This window comes from Danio aesculapii, chromosome 11 (assembly GCF_903798145.1).
Source record: "Danio aesculapii chromosome 11, fDanAes4.1, whole genome shotgun sequence".
In the NCBI taxonomy this organism is placed as follows: domain Eukaryota; kingdom Metazoa; phylum Chordata; class Actinopteri; order Cypriniformes; family Danionidae; genus Danio; species Danio aesculapii.
The window spans coordinates 43015594-43037448 of record NC_079445.1 but is presented as its reverse complement, the minus strand read 5'-3'; the positions used below and the strand labels follow the sequence as shown (position 1 = coordinate 43037448).

At 29.4% G+C, this 21855-nt stretch overlaps 1 protein-coding gene and 1 long non-coding RNA gene across 2 annotated transcripts in view; one reads left to right on the top strand and one right to left on the bottom strand.

The window, feature by feature from the left end:
- The window catches only part of LOC130236987 (filamin-B), a 231664-nt gene that overhangs the window by 59426 nt on the left and 150383 nt on the right, over window positions 1–21855 (top strand). Inside the window, exons 2-3 of the mRNA XM_056467758.1 lie at window positions 16606–16854; window positions 18972–19069. Of these exons, the coding sequence (XP_056323733.1) occupies window positions 16606–16854; window positions 18972–19069 (347 nt within the window). The remainder of the gene's footprint in view (window positions 1–16605; window positions 16855–18971; window positions 19070–21855) is intronic.
- LOC130236988 (uncharacterized) lies at window positions 8742–10433 on the bottom strand. Its single transcript, XR_008838511.1, has 4 exons — window positions 10221–10433; window positions 9675–9767; window positions 9489–9583; window positions 8742–9108 (listed from the first exon to the last, which is right to left on the bottom strand). It is a non-coding gene; the product is annotated as an uncharacterized LOC130236988 (long non-coding RNA).

Below are 21855 nucleotides of genomic sequence, written 5' to 3'. Positions count from 1 at the left end.
ACTATATATTTTTATATTATTTTAATGTTATACTTTATTTTTATATTATATTTATATTATAAAAATATTCTAATATTTAATTATTACTTAATTACAATACTAGCCTATATTATGTGGCTGAAATAAAAATATATTATAATATATATTATATTATGATAATATTATATTATGCTTTGTCGTTACATAATTTATATTATGCATAATATTGTTTATTATGTATGTAATGCATAAACTATAATAAATATATTTAGAAGTGTAATATACCTAATTATTTAAACCTTTCATTTATTTTAATCTTATTGCATATTCCTTTAATTATACTGTCATAATAGATAATGGTATATTTAATTATTTTAATGTAATGCACAATAAAAATGTGTGTTATTAATGCAGCATGTCATTAAATACTTTGAGTGTATCAAGGAATAAAGTGGTGTAATTGAGTGTAGTCTACAATAGTAGTAAGCCGCTCCCGCCTCTCCTCTACCCTCAGTGTTGTTGTGTGTTTGGGTTTGCGCTCTCCATGGCGACGAACTCTTTTCCTCAATGCTTTCCCTCTGAATATACAGGCGGATGTTGGCGGAGAGCTTTCATTATTACTCCTCATGCTGCTTTTGTTCATTCTGCTGCTGTTTTTAGTTTCACTGATACTGATGGAGGATCGGCAGCCTGACAGAAACTCTAATCATCCGATACTTTACTGAAAATAACCTGATGAGAGTTTGTGTGTGGAGAAGTTCACTTCAGAATCAAAACAGGAGAGAAATGAGATAAAAAAAAGGCTAAGGAGTAAGGACTGATGAGAGTGTTATGAAATGTAATAACGCACACCAAACGTAAAGAAAAAAAACTTCCGCATTTCGCGGAGTGTGTGTGTGTGCGTGTTTTGTGTGTGTGTTTTTTTGTGTGGTCCTTTGCTGACAGCCGCCTGTCTTGGATCTTGTCGGAAAATATGGCGAAAAGTCCTACATGACGGTAATAGTTTAATTGCGGTGTTTACTTCAGTAATGCCACTAATATATGCACACTCCACGTGTCTTAATTCCATTTCTGTTTAGTTCAGGTATGACTTAAGTCGGATTAAGGTCATCAAAATTCTCTGTTGACATGGTAGACTCTTAATCAGAGTATTGTTTTAATTATATTAAAATCGTATTAAAGTATTGTTACCCATGTAAACATGCAATGTTTGACACACCGTCAGGCTCTGTGAACTTGGCTTGAGAAGCAGCATTTTCTCTATGTATGTACATCAAAAGCAAGTATGAAATCGCTGTTTGGAGCTTATGTAGGCCTACAGTTCAACATTCATGTTTAACTGAATAAACAGTTAGTAAACACAAGTACAGCTTATTGAACATCAATTATTTTCATCACCAATTATCATAGTAGAACAGTTTGTGATGCATTTTGGAAACCGGTGATGAGCCCCTGGTCTAATGCTTCACCTGGCTCGAGAAACCCGTTCTCAAAGACTTCTATTTAGTCATTATTCGGGTAGCACACATTCTGAATGCTTTCGGCAGAATTCAAACGAGCCATTTTAATCTAGATTAATCTAGATAAATTTTGAAATTAATCTACACTACAGTTTGACAAATAATGGCTGTTGGACAACATAATGTACTTTTGAGGCTTTTTTTTAAAGCGAGAATGTAGTTGTTTAGATTGCAACTATACAGTTTATTTATAAGGATGGTGCCTGTTTTAAATATTTATAATTTCGGAGATTCAGCATGTCGGGGGCTATTAGCCTGTCATACTGAGCAGAGTCACAAGATGGAGAAAGAGACCACATAATAAGCCCTTAGAGGAGGAAAAACTCAACGTAAATTACCAACTACAGCTGATCAAATCATTATAAAACAGCTAAGTGACATTCTAAGTGGATCTCTCTTTTGAAGGTTGCAGTGCTGTATTTATACCATAGTAATCTGCTAGTGTTTGCTGTGAATATATATATATATATATATATATATATATATATATATATATATATATATATATATATATATATATATATATATATATATATATATATATACACATGTACATATACATACATATACACATGTACATATACATACATATACACATGTACATATACATACATATACACATGTACATATACATACATATATACACACACATATATACACACACATGCACTCATCTACTCGCGTAAATATACAAACATACATACATACACACACATGCATACACACTCACACATGCATACACACACTTACAGTATATGTGTGTTTGATTTAAGCTTTTATTGATGTTTTATCATTTAATTATTAATGCTTATTTTTTTATTACATTTTTAATCTTGGGATTAACATCTTAACATTAGTTTTTCTTCTTCTTCTTACTGGTGTAGTTTGAACTCTCCATGTTCTTGACAGGTTTGCTGAGCTTCATCCGCCCTGCCGATCAGCTTGAAAGCATGTCTGTGTTTCTGTCTTCTCTGTTTTCTGTGGTAGTTTAGTTTCTCTGTTCCTCAAACACTTTTCCAGATGCTCTTCTTCTGCTGCGCTGCTGTCAGATCAACAGGCTTTACTTTGACAGCTTCAGCTCAAATCACTCCTTTTGAAAGTTCTCACTGGAGCATAAATCTCCCGTATGTTGGCCGGTGCTCTCTGTTGAATCTGATCATCGGGGCTTATTTTCATATATAAGCTTGGAAAAGGTATTTTCCATGTGATGGCAGGATGATCTTTCTCAACCCAGGGGAGCGTTAGTCTGGATGTCTTGTTTTAGCTGTTGATAAATGCATGGAAAACACCTCAGGTTTACAGTGTTTTTGTAGTGCAATAAAACACATCTAAAGTACATTTAATACTTGAAACTAAAGGAGTCGATTGGAAAAATGCGTTTAGTTCAAAAGAGATATTTGTTTGAGTGTTTTAAAAGTTGTTTCCTCAAAATAACAACCACTAATGCATATCTTACTATATTTACATTTTACTTAATTTTATGTATTTACATTGTATTTATATTTAAAATGTATTTAAATTAAATTTATTTCTATTTACCTTTTACTTATTCTTAATTTATAATATTTATTTTAAATTTGTTAGCATTAATCTTTTATTTATTTACATATTTGTTTTATTTGTTTTATTTATTTTTTATTTGTTTATGTTTTTAATATATATTTTAGGTTCAACATTATATTATTTGCATTTTATTTTTTTATTTACAATTTATTTATTTACATTTTATTTTTAACATGTATTTACATTGTACTTATTTAAATTTTATTTTATTTGTATTAAATTGTTTACATTTTACTTATTTTTGAATTTATTTAGATTTTGATTATTTTTAAAATTTATTTACTTTTGAATTTGTTTATTTTTAAAATGTATTTACTTTTGAATATATTTATTTTTAAAATTAATTTACTTTTGAATTTGTTTATTTTAAAATTTTTTACTTTTGAATTTGTTTATTTTAAAAATTTTTACTTTTGAATTTGTTTATTTTTGAAATTTATTTACTTTTGAATTTATTTATTTACTTTTGAATTTGTTTATTTTTTAAATTTATTTACTTTTGAATTTATTTACTTTTAAAATTTATTTACTTTTGAATTTATTTACTTTTGAATTTATTTATTTTTAAAATTTATTTAATTTTGAATTTATTTATGTACTTTTGAATTTATTTATTTACTTTTGAATTTGTTTATTATTAAAATTTATTTACTTTTGAATTTGTTTATTATTAATTTATTTACTTTTGAATTTGTTTATTATTAAAATTTATTTACTTTTGAATTTGTTTATTATTAAAATTTATTTACTTTTGAATTTGTTTATTTTTAAAATTTATGTACTTTTGAATTTGTTTATTTTTAAAATTTATTTACTTTTGAATTTGTTTATTTTTAAAATTTATTTACTTTTGAATTTGTTTATTTTTAAAATTTATGTACTTTTGAATTTGTTTATTTTTAAAATTTATTTACTTTTGAATTTGTTTATTTTTAAAATTTATGTACTTTTGAATTTGTTTATTTTTAAAATGTGTTTACTTTTGAATTTGTTTATTTTTAAAATGTGTTTACTTTTGAATTTATTTATTTTTAAAATGTATGTACTTTTGAATTTGTTTATTTTTAAAATGTGTTTACTTTTGAATTTATTTATTTTTAAAATTGATTTACTTTTGAATTTGTTTATTTTTAAATTTTATTTACTTTTGAATTTGTTTATTTTTTAAATTTATTTACTTTTGAATTTGTTTATTTTTAAATTTTATTTACTTTTGAATTTGTTTATTTTTTAAATTTATTTACTGTTGAATTTGTTTATTTTTCAAATTTATTTACTTTTGAATTTGTTTATTATTAATTTATTTACTTTTGAATTTGTTTATTTTTAAAATGTATTTACTTTTGAATTTATTTATTTACTTTTGAATTTGTTTATTTTTAAAATTTATTTACTTTTGAATTTGTTTATTTTTAAAATTTATTTACTTTTGAATTTGTTTACTTTTGAATTAGTTTACTTTTGAATTAGTTTACTTTTGAATTTGTTTACTTTTGAATTAGTTTACTTTTGAATTTGTTTACTTTTGAATTTATTTATTTTTAAAATTTATTCACTTTTGAATTTATTTATTTTTAAAATTTATTTACTTTTGAATTTTTTTATTTTTAAAATTTATTTACTTTTGAATTTATTTATTTACTTTTGAATTTGTTTATTTTTAAAATTTATTTACTTTTGAATTTGTTTATTTTTAAAATTTATTTACTTTTGAATTTGTTTACTTTTGAATTAGTTTACTTTTGAATTTGTTTACTTTTGAATTTGTTTACTTTTGAATTTGTTTACTTTTGAATTAGTTTACTTTTGAATTTGTTTACTTTTGAATTTATTTATTTTTAAAATTTATTCACTTTTGAATTTATTTATTTTAAAAATTTATTTACTTTTGAATTTTTTTATTTTTAAAATTTATTTACTTTTGAATTTATTTATTTACTTTTGAATTTGTTTATTTTTAAAATTTATTTACTTTTGAATTTGTTTATTTTTAAAATTTATTTACTTTTGAATTTGTTTATTTTTAAAATTTATTTACTTTTGAATTTGTTTACTTTTGAATTAGTTTACTTTTGAATTTGTTTACTTTTGAATTTGTTTACTTTTGAATTTGTTTACTTTTGAATTTGTTTATTTTTTAAAAATTATTTACTTTTGAATTTATTTATTTTTAAAATTTATTTACTTTTGAATTTATTTATTTACTTTTGAATTTGTTTATTTTTAAAATTTATTTACTTTTGAATTTGTTTATTTTTAAAATTTGTTTACTTTTGAATTTGTTTACTTTTGAATTTGTTTACTTTTGAATTTATTTATTTACGTTTGAATTTGTTTATTTACTTTTGAATTTGTTTATTTTTAAAATTTATTTACTTTTGAATTTATTTATGTACTTTTGAATTTATTTATTTTCTTTTGAATTCGTTTATTTACTTTTGAATTTGTTTATTTTTAAAATTTATTTACTTTTGAATTTATTTATTTACTTTTGAATTTATTTATTTTTAAAATTTATTTACTTTTGAATTTGTTTATTTTGAAAATTTATTTACTTTTGAATTTGTTTATTTTGAAAATTTATTTACTTTTAAATTTGTTTATTTTGAAAATTTATTTACTTTTGAATTTGTTTATTTTGAAAATTTATTTACTTTTGAATTTGTTTATTTTGAAAATTTATTTACTTTTGAATTTATTTATTTACTTTTGAATTTATTTATTTTTAAAATTTATTCACTTTTGAATTTGTTTATTTTGAAAATTTATTCACTTTTGAATTTGTTTATTTTTAAAATTTATTTACTTTTGAATTTGTTTATTTTTAAAATGTATTTACTTTTGAATTTGTTTATTTTTAAAATGTGTTTACTTTTGAATTTATTTATTTATTTTTAAAATTTATTTACTTTTGAATTTATTTATTTATTTTTAAAATTTATTTACTTTTGAATTTATTTATTTTTAAAATTTATTTACTTTTGAATTTGTTTATTTTTAAAATGTGTTTACTTTTGAATTTATTTATTTATTTTTAAAATTTATTTACTTTTGAATTTATTTTTAAAATTTATTTACTTTTGAATTTATTTATTTATTTTTAAATTTATTTACTTTTGAATTTATTTATTTATTTTTAAAATTTATTTACTTTTGAATTTATTTATTTTTAAAATTTATTTACTTTTGAATTTGTTTATTTTTAAAATGTGTTTACTTTTGAATTTGTTTATTTTTAAAATGTGTTTACTTTTGAATTTGTTTATTTTTAAAATGTGTTTACTTTTGAATTTGTTTATTTTTAAATTTTATTTACTTTTGAATTTATTTATTTTTAAAATTTATTTACTTTTGAATTTGTTTATTTTAAAAATGTGTTTACTTTTGAATTTGTTTATTTTTAAAATGTGTTTACTTTTGAATTTGTTTATTTTTAAAATGTGTTTACTTTTGAATTTGTTTATTTTTAAAATGTGTTTACTTCTGAATTTGTTTATTTTTTAAAAATTATTTACTTTTGAATTTATTTATTTAAAAAATTTATTTACTTTTGAATTTGTTTATTTTTAAAATGTGTTTACTTTTGAATTTGTTTATTTAAAAAATTTATTTACTTTTGTTTATTTTTAAAATTTATTTACTTTTGAATTTGTTTATTTTTAAAAATTATTTACTTTTGAATTTATTTATTTTAAAAATTTATTTACTTTTGAATTTGTTTATTTTTAAATTTTATTTACTTTTGAATTTATTTATTTTTAAAATTTATTTACTTTTGAATTTGTTTATTTTTAAAATGTGTTTACTTTTGAATTTGTTTATTTTTAAAATTTATTTACTTTTGAATTTATTTTTTTTTAATTATTTACTTTTGAATTTATTTATTTACTTTTTTATTTATGTACTTTTGAATTTATTTATTTAGTTTTTATTTATTTTTGAATTTATTTATTTTAAAAATGTATTTACTTTTGTATTTATTTTAAAATTTTATTTACTTTTGAATTTGTTTATATTTAAAATTTATTTACTTTTGAATTTGTTTATTTTAAAATGTGTTTACTTTTGAATTTGTTTATTTTAAAAAATTATTTACTTTTAAATTTGTTTATTTTTAAAAATTATTTACTTTTGTATTTGTTCATTTTTAAAATTTATTTACTTTTGAATTTATTTATTTACTTTTTATTTATTTACTTTTGAATTTATTTATTTACTTTTGAATTTATTTATTTTTTAAATTTTATTTACTTTTGAATTTATTTATGTTTAAAATGTATTTACTTTAAAAAAATTTTTTAATTTATTTTCTTTTGAATTTGTTTATTTTAAAATTTTATTTACCTTTGAATTTATTTATGTACTTTTGAATTTATTTATTTTTAAAAATTATTTACTTTTGAATTTATTTATTTTTGAATTTATTTATTTTTGAATTTATTTATTTTTGAATTTTTTTTTACATTTTATTTATTTTTTAATTTTACTTTTACTTATATTTAAACTTTGTTCTTTTACATTTAAAATTCTTTTGACTTTTTTATTTATTTTTTTTTCATTATTATTTTTTTTTATTTACATTTGACCTATTTTTAAAATATATTTACATTTTTATTTTTTAATTTAGTCAATTTTATTTACCTTATAATTATATAAAATTCTGTGACTATATATGAACTTTTATTTCATTCTTACATTGTGGGTAGCTGTGTCTCTGCCGTAAGGTTCAGTTATAGCATTCATAGAGCCATTCTGCAGCCTGTGCCTCTTTTTCTCACCTAATCTGATGGAGCAGAAGGAAAGAGTGAAATAATGGAGCAGTGATTTACACAGGAGGTCAGAGCTTGGCTAAACTGTTTTTAAGTGTAGTGATGGTGTGCCGCAGGGCTCTGTCCTCGCCCTCTTACTCTTTGGCAGTCAGAACGAGATGGATTGTGCTGCTCTATTTTCTTGTTTTAATTGTCTTGCATGATTTGCATTTTAACCCACAAATCGGCAGCACATTATGACATTGTTTTCATGGCATTTACAAGCACATTCACAACAGCAATTCCTGTCATTCTTTATGATTGTAACTCTCTTAAACAGCGTTTATTTAACTGACTGTACGGCATTTGTTTACATGGGCAACAAACACTCATAGCTGACAATGACTATGGAAAAATAACATTAGTATGCTTTTTTTATTTTTATTTATTTATTTTTTTAAAGTGCAGGGTAAATAATTTTGTTACATACACTGTAAAAAATCTTATGTGCTATTTACAAAAAAAAATTGTGGTAACACTATTGCACGTATTATTTTTAAGTAAATTTCAAGACTTGATTTTTTTAGCAAAAACCACTTGAATGAATCATGTGAAAATTACTAAATGTTTTGAGTGATAAATGAAGATTTTAATATTATTAGCGGAATGTGCTTTTATAATTTAAGCAAATCCACCACCATTTACTCATATTTATTTTTTTAAACAAAAACCTCTTGAAAGAATCATGTGAAAATTACTAGTTTTTTTAAGTGATAGATGAGGATTTTAATATTATTAGTGGAATGTGCTTTTATAATATATGCAAATAAATCACCATTTACTCAAATTTATTACTGAAAATTACTCATTCATAAAATGTAAAATATGTAATGTATAATGAAATACATACACAATACATTTGGGCCAAATATCATTTTATTACATGTTACACTGATAACAAAATGGTACAATATGTTAAACAAATCTATATAAAATTTACAGCAATGCTAATCTCTGATAAAAATTCCTTTATCCATGTCATGGAAAAAACTGACCTGTCAACTTTCCTTTGTAGGAATAGTCACATTTTAGACAATATTTGACAGAATTTGTGTATTGCAAACTTAATATTCGTTTCTTTGTAAGTGATTTTAATTTGTGGAATATTTGTATAAATCCAGTTCAGCGATTCTAGATTTTCCAGGCTAGCCATGACTCACTTATCCTCCAAGACAATGCAGAAGTCCTCATGGTTGGTCATCCCTCTGACAGACAGCAATTCTCTGTGCATTCCCACACTGTAAAATAAACATTACGTTTATTATATTGAAATTATGCAGTTGTACATTTCAAATGTTTAAGGTTTACTAAAACACATTAAGGAAATATATTAATGAAATAAACCATTTCTTTTTATATCTGTGAACAGTAATTCTTCATAATGTTTGAGTAGATGTTGCTGACTGACACAAATACACAAGTATTTTGACTTATAATGGACAGGGTGTTTAAATGTATACTAGTGTACAGACATTTATAAAAACAAACCATGTTTATACAAGGAATAGTGCATTCAACAGTGTAATGCTTGAGCTATATATTTTTTTGTAAGCATGCAAAAATATAAAATGCAGTTTTCGGAAGATCATAAATATCTGAAACAGTTTGAGACACTTACATTGCACTCCTGGATGAGATCTTCCTCTTATTCATACAGATAGACCAGCAACAGAGGACGACATCTCTCGTTTCATCCCTGATTTAATGTGAGGTCTGATGCAAAAAAGTGTAGAAATTAGTAATAATAATAATAATAATAATAATAATAATAATAATAATACACAAATAACATTATTAAAAATACCTGATGTATGGCACCCATTCTCTTTATCAAAATCTGCCTCAATAAACTGCTCCTCTTTAGTGGGAAAACACTGCGAAAGTTTTCTTCATTAAACTGAAAAATGAAGCAAACAAATATTAGTATTTATGTACAGTATTATATATAAACAGTTCATTACATTACATCAGCAATGCTGTAAAAGGAACCTTATGAAATGGAAAAGCACTAGCTGTACATAAACCCCATTGAATAGCTAGCTAACTTAGCTTAGCTTAGCTTAGATTTACCACTTAACAAGCTCACTGTTGTTCATCTGCTTAACTGTTGCCTGATCATTGCTGTTAAATATTACAATGCAAATAATTTGTTCAACTTCATTATATAATTCAGAATGAACATTGAAGCAAATCAATTTCAAATAGGAATGGGTGGTTAAAACTACCCGTGTATCCCTATATACATCATATGGCAAAAACTAAGCTCCTGAACAAGCTTGAACAGCATGTGTCTTTCCTGAAAGAGCTTAGGTTATTTAAGACAATAAAATGATAAACTGTTAATGCTTACCTCTTAACATGCTCGCTGTTGATCTGCTCCTTCAAAATGTCGTCTGATCACTGCCGTTGTTGAGATTCAAATGCAAACATCTCAATCAAATCCACATAATTGAGTGAATTTTCTTAAAATAAACGTGAAGCCATCTTTCCTCAATTTTATTAGCTTAACTGGTTTCTCAAATTAAGCTTAGTAATTGCACTAGTTTGCTTAAAAAAATAAGTAAAATTTAAATCTTAGTTATATTAGCGAAATCTTCTTAATATTTTATAATAAATGCAGAATATCAATTTTTTAAAGAAAATATGCTCATTATTTTTAATGACCTCATTAATTTTTTTAATGAAAATTACAAGCCTCAAGATTCATTTTTTACAGTGTATTTCAATTTTTATATATAACTGCCTCAATCCTTCATGGCATAGATTCACAAGGTACTGGAAATATTCCTCAGAGATTTTGGTGCATATTGACGTGAAAGCTTTCAGATTTGTCGGCTGCATATCCATGATGAGAATCTCCGGTTCCACCACATCCCAAAGGTGCTCTATTGGATTGAGATATGGTGACTGTGGAGGCCATTTAAGTACAGTGAACTCATTGTCATGTGTAAGAAACCAGTCTGAGATGATTCAAGCTTTATGACATGGTGCGTTATCCTGCTGGAAGTAGCCATCAGAAGATGGAGACACTGTGGTCATAAAGGGATGGACATGGTCAGCAACAATACTCAGGTAGGCTGTGGTGTTGACACAATGCTCAATTGGTACTAATGGGCCCAAAATGTGCCAAGAAAATACCCCCACATCACCAGCATTCTGAACCATTGATACAAGGCAGGATGGATCCATGCTTTCATGTTGTTGATGCCAAATTCTGACCCGACCATCTGAATGTGGCAGCAGAAATGGAGACTCATCAGACCAGGAAACGTTTCTCCAATCTTCTATTGTCCAGTTTTGGTGAGCCTGTGTGAATTGTAGCCTCAGTTTCCTGTTCTTAGCTGACAGGAGAGGCACCCGGTGTGGTCTTCTGCTGCTGTAGCCCATCTGCCTCAAGGTTGGACGTGTTGTGCGTTCAGAGATGCTCTTCTGCAGACCTCGGTTGTAACGAGTGCTTATTTGAGTTACTGTTGCCTTTCTATCAGCTGGAACCAGTCTGGCCATTCTCCTCTGACCTCTGGCATCAAGGCATTTGCGCCCACAGAACTGTCGCTCACTGGATATTTTCTTTTTATTTACCACTCTCTGTAAACACTAAAGATGGTTGTACGTGAAAATCCCAGTAGATCAGCAGTTTCTGAAATACTCAGAGCAGCCCGTCTGGCACCAACAACCATGTCACGTTCAAAGTGACTTAAATCCCCTTTCTTCCCCATTCTGATGCTCGATTTGAACTGCAGCAGATCGTCTTGACCATGTCTACATGCCTAAATGCATTGAGCTGCTGCCATGTGATTGGCTGATTTGAAATTTGTTAACGCGCAGTTGTACCTAACAAAGTGGCCGGTGAGTGTATAGCTGTGGAAAACGTTGTTGTTTGTTTTATATTAGTTACTGTAGTTCTTTTACTGTAGCAGTGGATTAGTTATATTTATAGAAACTTACAATAGTATGGTTCAAAAACACTAGTTTTTACTGTGGTATTTTGTGGGTATCTGTATAGTTGTTATCCTCAGTGTGAATGGCTCTTAAAGGGATAGTTCAGCCAAAATTGAAAAATCACATAAAAGAAAATTTGAAGAATGTTGTGAAATTTTAAAGCCGTAGACTTCCATAGGAGGAGTGAAAAATATGATGGTCAGTAGCTACTAGTTTCTAACATTTGTCTTTCTACAGAAGAAAAAAAACTGAATGTAAACCGGTTTGGAACTGCTTAAAGATGAGTGAATGATGACAAAGCTGTAATTGTGTGTGTAACTGTTGCTTTAACAGTTTAATGCACTCTAGGAATTTGAGCAAGGATTTTAAACAGTTTTGACTGATCGTTTGGTCCTCGCTGCTCCCTTTTTATACAAATATTAGATAGTTGTCTTTGTTTTGATCTTATATTATTTTTAATTTAAATTTTTTTTTATATATTATTATTTTATTATAGTTTATTTATTGTATAATTTGTTTTTATATATTTTTTTTAGTTTAATGTTATATAATTTATTTTTTATTCCATGTATTATTATTTTTTATTTAAATAATTTTTGTTTATTTTATATTATTATTTTATTATGGTTTATTTTATTGTATAATTTATTGATTTTATATTTTTTATTTAGTTTAATGTTATATAATTTATTTTTTATTCCATTTATTTTTTTATTTAAATAATTTTTATTTATTTTATATTATTATTATTTTATTATGGTTTATTTTATTGTATAATTTATTGTTTTTATATTTTTTATTTAGTTTAATGTTATATAATTTATTTTTTATTCCATTTATTTATTTAATTGTATAATTTATTTAATTTTAGATTTTTTTATTTTATATTATTATTTTTTATTTATACAACTTTATTTTATATTAATTTTAATTTTATATTAATTTTAGTTTAATTTTATATAATTTCATTTAATTTGTTTTGTTTTTATGATGCATTTTTATTATTTAATTTTATTATTTATTTTTATTTTATTTATTTTATATTATTATTATTATTATTGTTGTTGTTATTATTATTATTGTTTGTTTTTTATTATTTATTTTATTTAATATATATTTTTTATATTTTTATTTCATTTTATTATTTATTTATTTATTCATTCATTTTATTTATTTATTTACTTATAATGTAATAAAAATTGTATACATTTAATTTAATAAGATTTGATATTTCATTATAATTTTATTTTCCGGATCATGATGGTTAGTTTCAATACTGAGAGTTCACATTTGCTGTGTTCTCTGTAATCTCATTGACTCATTTCTGGGCGTACGCTGCTGATGATCTCTTGTATGTTCTGGTAATTGGATCATGTCAGTGTTTGGATGCAGTTTCTGTGCTGTTGTAATGTAGTTTTTGTCCATCTGTTTGGATTTGTCATCGGGCAGCTCACAGATACACATGTGCTGGTGCTCGTTTAAGTGACCGTCACTGATTGGCTGTTCTGTAGGAAATGCTTGAGTTTTCCTCTCTGTGTGATTTGCAGTGGAGTTTCCTGGTGTTTTAGTGCTTCTCCTCAAATGACCTCCTGAAACAATGGCAGGCCCGGATGATATTCATGCTGCTTGGTCACGGTGCTATGGTGTGAAGACCTCTGGCTTGCTTTGTTTTATTCATTTTAATTTGCATTTATCTTTGATTTGTTAGTTTATTTTTTATATTCATTTTAAATGTAAAGTAAATTAAATTCCACTAGAAATAATAAATCTATAAATATTAGTAAGAATATCACTGTACAAATACATTTTAAAAATAATTTCATTTGCATTTGTTTTGTTTTATTCGTTTTTTAATATTTATGTCAGTATTTCACGGTAAAAAATGCGGTACAAACCGTAAGAGTAATTTCTTATTTTTACAGTAAGCTACCGTATTTCATTAATTTATAGAGGTAATATGTCTGTATTTTGAATTACCAACATCTACACATCTTTTGTTATACAGATAGACACGTTAACACAGCCATATGCAGGTGATGATGAGGAAGTTACATAATAAACCAATGCTCATCACAAACAACTCTTCCTTCAAGCAGAATAGTGTATCAGTGTATAGAAGGTGCTCAGTGTCATTCACACAGCTACTAAACACCAGTATGGTAACACGCATAAAATTAAAGTCATGAAATAAACATTGTTAATCAACATTAGATGCAAAATAAATCTATAATGTTCATAACTGATGGAGAAACCGCTAAAAAGATCCATAGTAATGTCAACAAAAAGCATAAAAAGTGACGTGCCATGCAGGGAATCTCATATCGGCCCATGCCTAGTATGTATGTATGTGTATATATATGTATATAAGATGTTCTGTATATGTGAAGAATAAAATAACAAATAAATATACTTGTTTATATTGCCTTTTTTGTACAATTTTATTTAATATACACACTGACAAGCCGGTTGGCTTGTAAGACTGTTAGCTTTCTAGATTTATGTCTGGTTTTGCGTCTGATCTTTGGCTTTGCTCTTCAGTGTGCTGAAGTTCATCTTCATTCCTGATGTTTGCAATACACACTGATAGTGTGAGAGAGACAGGGAGCGGCTGGACAAACACACACATGCACAATATCTGCAGATGTCTTCTTTTCTCCTGTGTTCACGGCAGAGTGCTCAATGAACACTAATCTGTTGTTTTTATCCTCTTCTGTAATGAGTGTGTAAGATATCATTTGCATTATACATGCATGGCTTTTTAAATAGTGTTTAATTGTCTGCTGGTCTGCAGTGTTGATGTGTTAATTTACTCCTCGACACGTTTCCATTCATCCCACACTTCTGCTGGAAGTGAAATGCTGAATCATTTACACACACATTACTCCACCCCATCTCTATATTTATTTGTCTAGTCAGTAATAGGCTGCTTTCCCCAAGCAAACACTATTTCTGTTGCTCATGTACTGTACTCTGTGCTGGTACAGCTCTGACATTATAGCATTCGTGATGTTTGTGAACGCCAACCTTGCGTATAATTTCTGATGTGTTTGTTTCCTTTTCAAAATAATAAATATGTAGAACTTTTTATTTGTCCCTTTTTTAATGATAGTTTCACCTGTGTAGTTTGTCACTTATAGTGTGTAGTTTATCACTTAAACGTTTTCTTAAACTTAATTTTTTACAAAGATTTTTTTAATGGTTTTTAAAATGATTATTAAATGCTTTCATTTGCTTTTAGGTTTTAATTTTTCTTTCCGTTCATAACTTGCCTCTTCACTTGCTGTAATAGTTGTTTAAACTGTACGATTCTAATTTATATTTTAATAACTTTATATTTCATTTTTAAATCTCTTTTTTATTTCATAATTTAAGTACTTATTTGCTGGCTATATTTAAATTCATTATTTAATAACTTAAAGGGCACATAGTTTACCTCTTTTTTATGATGTAATATTAATATTATGGTTCTTCTGAGTGTGCCAGTTTAGGTTCAGTTTAAAACACAATTCAGATTGTTTTATTATAATGTGTTAAAAGTGTCATGTTGGGGGCGTGTCCACAGCTCGCTGATTTAGGGGTGTGTTGCTTCACATGTAAATTAGTTTCGGCTTCCCGCCAACGTAACAAGGGGGCGGGGCCATGAGCTCACCCGCTCTGCGTTTGCAACAGAGTCTGACAGGCAGACGGAGAAGGAGCTGGGGTGAGAGGATCAGCAATCCTACAGTACATGTACGACTCTGACACAGACCAAGCAGAGAGTACAAAATCATTTGTGTCTGTACAGTTTTACAGCCAACTGTGTGCTAGTTTCAAGTGCCGAGCTTGAACACAGAAACTAATAACCACGCACACTGAATTAACTTTGACTGAGGCACCGGATGCGCCGCTCGAAGCCGCGACACGGCACACCAGACACTCTCTGTGGCGCGGCAGAAACATGAAGTGTCCCGAATCGTTGCGCCACGCATTTTTGAATTCTAACATACAGTAGGTTTCTGCAGCTGGTCCGCGGCGCCCAGCCGTCGACTTGAGTGTACCCTGATAGAAACTGATGTTTAGAGTTCTAAAACGCATGCTAGTTAAGATCACAGGGAGCTTCTGGGATCGCGAGAAATGCAAACGGCTGAAGTATAAGGTAGACTCGATGAGAAGTACACATGTTTGCAAACCTACCTAAAGATACAACCAATAATTCCGATTAGAGCGATAATGTGGCGAATATTGATCTTGTGTTGAGCCCAATGAGCCTTGCATCTAAAAATAGAGCAAGGGTGTTCCTTTAGTGATATCGCTTCGACTCACGCTGAAAATGGCGGACGTAAATCAACAAACTCGACCAATATATAAAGAATTACAATAATCTAATCACGTGGAAATACAATTTTAAATTTTATAGTACTTTAGTCACTTGTTTCAGCACATGTGTGATTTATTCACATTAATTGTGACTATTATGGTGGTATTATAATGACTATTGTTGTCAGGCTTCCCACGCTTCTTAAAGTACTTGAATTTCAGACAATCAAGATTCAAGGCCTGGAAAATACTTTTTGAAGACATACCTTAGGGTGCACTTACACTATTGCTATCTGAACCGTGCCTGGGCGAGTTTCCCATTTCATTTAACAGAAAATTTGAGCAGTTTTAAAACTAAAGCAGTGGTAAAACTTGAAACTGGTTATTGTCCCATGCCTACATGAAAGAGTGAGAACCCTATGTTGTTGTTGTGGTTGTTGTTGTTGTTGTTGTGGTTGATTATTATTAATATTACCTAACCTTTGTTTCTTTCCAAACAGACAGCAAAGCGATTGTGGACGGCAACCTGAAGTTGATCCTGGGTCTGGTATGGACCCTCATCCTCCACTACTCCATCTCTATGCCCGTCTGGGAGGATGAAGATGATGATGAAGCCAAGAAACAGACACCCAAGCAGAGGCTGCTGGGCTGGATCCAGAACAAAGTGCCCGACCTCCCTATCACCAACTTCAGCCAGGACTGGAGAAACGGCAGGGCTCTGGGGGCTCTGGTGGACAGCTGCGCTCCAGGTCAGATCCACAGCCCATAACACATATTATTCTGATGTTCAATGTATTAGTGATAAAGTACATCGAGAAGGTTGTTATCACAGAATAGAGCCTGGCTGGTTTATCGGCAGCACACTGTTGTATAAGACTGAAGGGCTTTATTTTGCGAAAACAACCGTCTGTGTGTACTTGATCACTCTTATTATATGACTACTTGCCACAAAACATAAAAATTAGACACACAACATTAATCTGAGCTATAATAGTTTATTAATTCTTTAAATAATGAACACAAAGCTGACAGAAATGAAAACGTCTGAATGGAGTATACACTAACCTGCGCATTATTCAGCCACAAAATGGCGCCAAATAATCAAAAACACAAAGCTGACAAAAAGAAACTGAATGGAGTATACACTAATCTGTGCATTATTCAGTCACTAGATGGTGCCAAACAGTCAAAACACAAAGCTCACAGAAATTAAAACGTCTGAATGAAGTATACACTGACCTGCGCATTATTCAGCCACAAGATGGCGCCAAACAATCAAACTCAAAGCTGACAAAAAAGAAACTGAATGGAGAATACACTTATCTGTGCATTATTCAGTCACTAGATGGCGCCAAACAGTCAAAACACAAATCTGACAGAAACGAAAACAGCTGAATGGAGAATATACTAACCTATGTATTTATTTACAAGATGGCACCAAACAGTCAAAAACCATGGTGTAGCAAACAAACAGATACATATGAATGTGGATGTAAGTATATGGATGTGAACATATTCACTGATGGTCAAGATTATTCAAAGTTAAAGTCACTAAAAAGGCTCATATAGTTTACACATTTAGTTAATTTAACTTAACTCACTATGAAGACTACTAACACGTTTAAGTTCTTACTTAGCTGATGTTAATGACTAATAACTAGGCCCACACGGAATCTGCACACACAGATTTTTAGCCCATCATTAATTCTGCTTATTTACTTGTGTAGATGTGTGTAAATCTATATTTATTCAGGTTTTTAAAATTAATTACAGTAATATTATTGACTAATATGAAAATGTTCATCTGATTTATGTACAAGTGCAGTTTGTACAGTAATATTTTCTGTCTTTTAGTAGAGATATTATATGAGAGACTTGCTTTGTTTACCAAATAAAGTGAATCGAATTGGATTTGAATTTTAATCATTAAATAAGTTGAAAAGATTTTATTTTTTATTTCACATATTAAGATTTTAATTATGATACTCTCAAAATATTTCCGCAGAAATCCGCAGATTTTTAACACAAATCTCAGCAGAAATAGCAAAAAACGTCCGCAGATTCCGTCTGGCCCTAGTAATAACACATTAAAATTGTAAATGTAATATAAAGTTGTAAAGTGTAGTCATAATATAAAGTCGGAATGTATATACAATAAAACAATACACTATTTTTTGTTATTATACCTGTTTAAGTAACCTTTTTCTGCTGCTTCGGCCTACATCATGATGATTATTACCATATATCTTAAGAAAAACTTAAATAATTAATCACAACAAGAAAATCTGATACCGAAATAAGCCTAGCTCATAATGAACATCTCCAGCCTCATTGGTGGCAGAAAGGTGTTAGTATGCAGAGAGCTTCATTCCTGAGTTTATTGGACAGCTGGATTCATTTGCTCTGTTTGTCTGGATACGATGATTTAACCACAGAACACAGCTGTGAATGAGTGTTTACAACATTCATGTGTCCTTATTTGTTTATCAGTCGGTGAGAGGAAACGCTTTAGAGCATGTTTTGTGCTTCATGATCATTAGGAGATACTATAAAAACGTTTCATATTTGCAACTTGTTATTAAGACCTAGCAACCACCCTAACATCTGAACCTTATAGTAGCAACCTAGCAACCACTCAAACACTATCTTATTATTAACATCCTAGCAACAACTCATTCACCTTAAACTCTTAGTAACACCCTTGCAACGCCTTATTGTAACCCGATAGCAACCACCCTGATGTTTTCATTTTGTTACCCTAGCAACTACCTTTTATAAACATTCTAGAAGCAATTCCTTCACTTTAACCTCTTAGTAACACCCTAGCAACACCTAAGCAATATTAAATAACTAATTATTTATTCAGGCCTGTGTCCTGACTGGGAGATCTGGGACTCGGAGAAGCCTGTGGATAACGCCACAGAGGCCATGCAGCTCGCTGATGATTGGCTGGGAATCCCACAGGTGAGCCGGTGACCTTTGACCTCTGTGTACATAACTCATTTAATCAGCATGAGGTGTTGTCAGTCTGCTGAGATACGGATCGAGTGTTCTTTGTCCACTAAAGGGTGTGTGATTGGGAAATGTCTTGTTTTCTTTTACATTCAGCATACATGCAGCAGCTCAACATTTAATACATTTTTATTTAGTTTTTTTAAGGTTAATTTAATTTAAATTTAGTTTATTTTTTTAGATTACTTTTTTATTTACTTTTTTATTTAACTGTTTATTTGATTTAATTTTGTTATTTTATGCTGTGTTGTGCTATGCTTTGCCATTTAAACAAGCCAAGCTCTGTGCAGCAGCTCAATATTTTATTTCCTTATTTATTTTATAAATTTCTTATGTTTTTTTAATTTATATTTTATTTTTATTAACATTTTTTATTTAATTTATTTAAATTTCCATGTCCTAAGAGCCAGTTTTTGTGCCCGACGATTGAGTTGTTGTGGTCCTAACCTTAGACCACCACCCGTTCCACAATGCACCAGCCCCTTACGGCTCCCCCTGCAGGTGGTGGGCCTACAGGAGGATAGCCTATGTTGCTCTTTCGGGCTAAGCCTGAGCCGGACTAGCTCTATACCCTGACCTGGGTGCTTGAGGGTTAATGGGAGTATGCCCAACCAGTCCACATGTGTTTTGTGGACTTGGAGAAGACATCCAACCGTGTCCCTCGTGGCATTCTGTGGAGGGTGCTCTGGCAGTATGGGGTCAGAGGCGCTCTGTTAAGGGCTGTCTTGTCCCTGTGTGAACAGTGTGAGTAGGAGTTTGGTTTGCATTGCCGGCAATAAGTCAGACTTGTTTCCAGTGCATGTTGGACTCCGGCAGGGCTGCCCTTTGTCACCAATTCTGTTCATATATTTTATGGACAGAAGTTCAAAGCGCAGCCTTGGGCTGGAGGGGGTCCGGTTCGGGGACCACAGGATTTCAGACGATTTTGTTCTGTTGGCTTCATCTAGCATGGACCTTCAGCATGCTCTGGGGCAGTTTGCTGCCTAATGTGTGACGCGGCTTGGATGAGAATCAGCACCTCCAAGTCTGAGGTCATGGTGCTCCACCGGAAAAAGGGTGGTTTGCCATCTCCAGGTTGGAGGAAAGTCCTTATCCCAGGTGGAGGAGTTCAAGTATCTTGGGGTTTTGTTCATGAGTGAGGGAATGATGGAGCTGACCCAAAAGGCAAAGCTCTCGATTTACTGGTCAGTCATCACCGAAAGGACAAGTTCTCTGATACAAGTAGCCGAAATGAGTTTCCTTTGCACGGTGGCAGGGCCCACCCTTATAGACAGGGTGAGGAGCTCTGACACCTGGGAGGAGCTCCGAGTAGAGCCGCTGCTCCCCCACATCGAGGGAAGTCAGCTGAGGAAGTGTCTGGGGAGAGGGAAGTCTGTGGTTCTCTCCTAAGACTGCTAGCCCCGCAACCCGGCACCGGGATAATGAATGAATGAATGAATTAATTAATTAATTAATTTAATTTTATGTTATGCTTTCTTTTCTTTTCTTTTCTTTTATGAGTAAGCATTTAAACAAGCCAAGCTCTCTGTCCACTTGAGGGTGTGATTTGAAAAATGTCTTGTTTTCTTCTCCATTCATGCAGCAGCTCAATATCAGACTCCGATAAGAATAAAAGGAGGCCATGTGTTATATATGCGCACACACACTAGTAATTGCTGCAGTGTTTGCGGTGTGGTTAATATGGTACTCGCCACACCTCAATCACACCTCAGCAAACACACTCATCAATTATATACATGCTTTTCTCATGCAACAGTAGTTTTTTTTCTTAACCTTAAGAATAAAGAGTGTGTGTTGAATGAGCTCAGTGCTGTGCTAGATTTCTGAATATTGATTGAAATTAATCATTTCTAAACTAAAATCATTCCTGGTGCATTTCTAAATATTCTTCCTTTCTGATGGGAAATGGTGCAAAACAACATTCCTTTCCAGAAAGCTGACCATGAAGACGTTTGCTGTTTTAATTGTAATAATAGTATTGTATATCAAAACTTTGATTTTAAGATTCATGCGTTCAGTTCAGTTTGATATTAAATCATTGTATTGTTTGTTCAACAGCAACGTTGACATTGTTTGCTAAATGAAATCCAGTGCTCATTTCTGTTTAATTAATTTTATTTTTTATTGGCAGCTGTTTAGAAAAATGCTTTCCCACAAAAATATGATTTGGATGTTTTGTAGTATTTTTGCATTTGCTGTTGAAGTCAGAATTATTAGCCCCCCTTTTAATTTTTCCCCCAATTTCTGTTTGAGATTTCTCATATATGAGTGTTTCATTCATTCATTTTCTTTTCGGCTTGGTCCTTTTATTAATCAAGGGTCGACACAGAGGAATGAACCGTCAACTTATCCAGCACGTTTTACGCAGCAGATGTAAAACGAATACACACTTATTCACATACATACCACACTACGGACAATTTAGCTTACCCAATTCACTTATAGCGCATGTGTTTGGACTTGTGGGAAAAACCGGAGCATCCGGAGGAAACCCATACAAACACTGAGAGAACATGCAAACTCCACACAGAAATGCCAACTGACCCAGCTAAGGCTCGAACCAGCGACCTTCTTGCTGTGAGGCCACAGCGATACCCACTGCGCCACCCATTATTTAGTTTTTTGTTTTTTATTTTCATTTTACTTGATTTTATTTTTTTAATCTATTATCATTTTTTACAGTATCTGAGTAAGAATTTAATATATAAAGTCAGTTTTGTTTATTTGTTATTCAATCA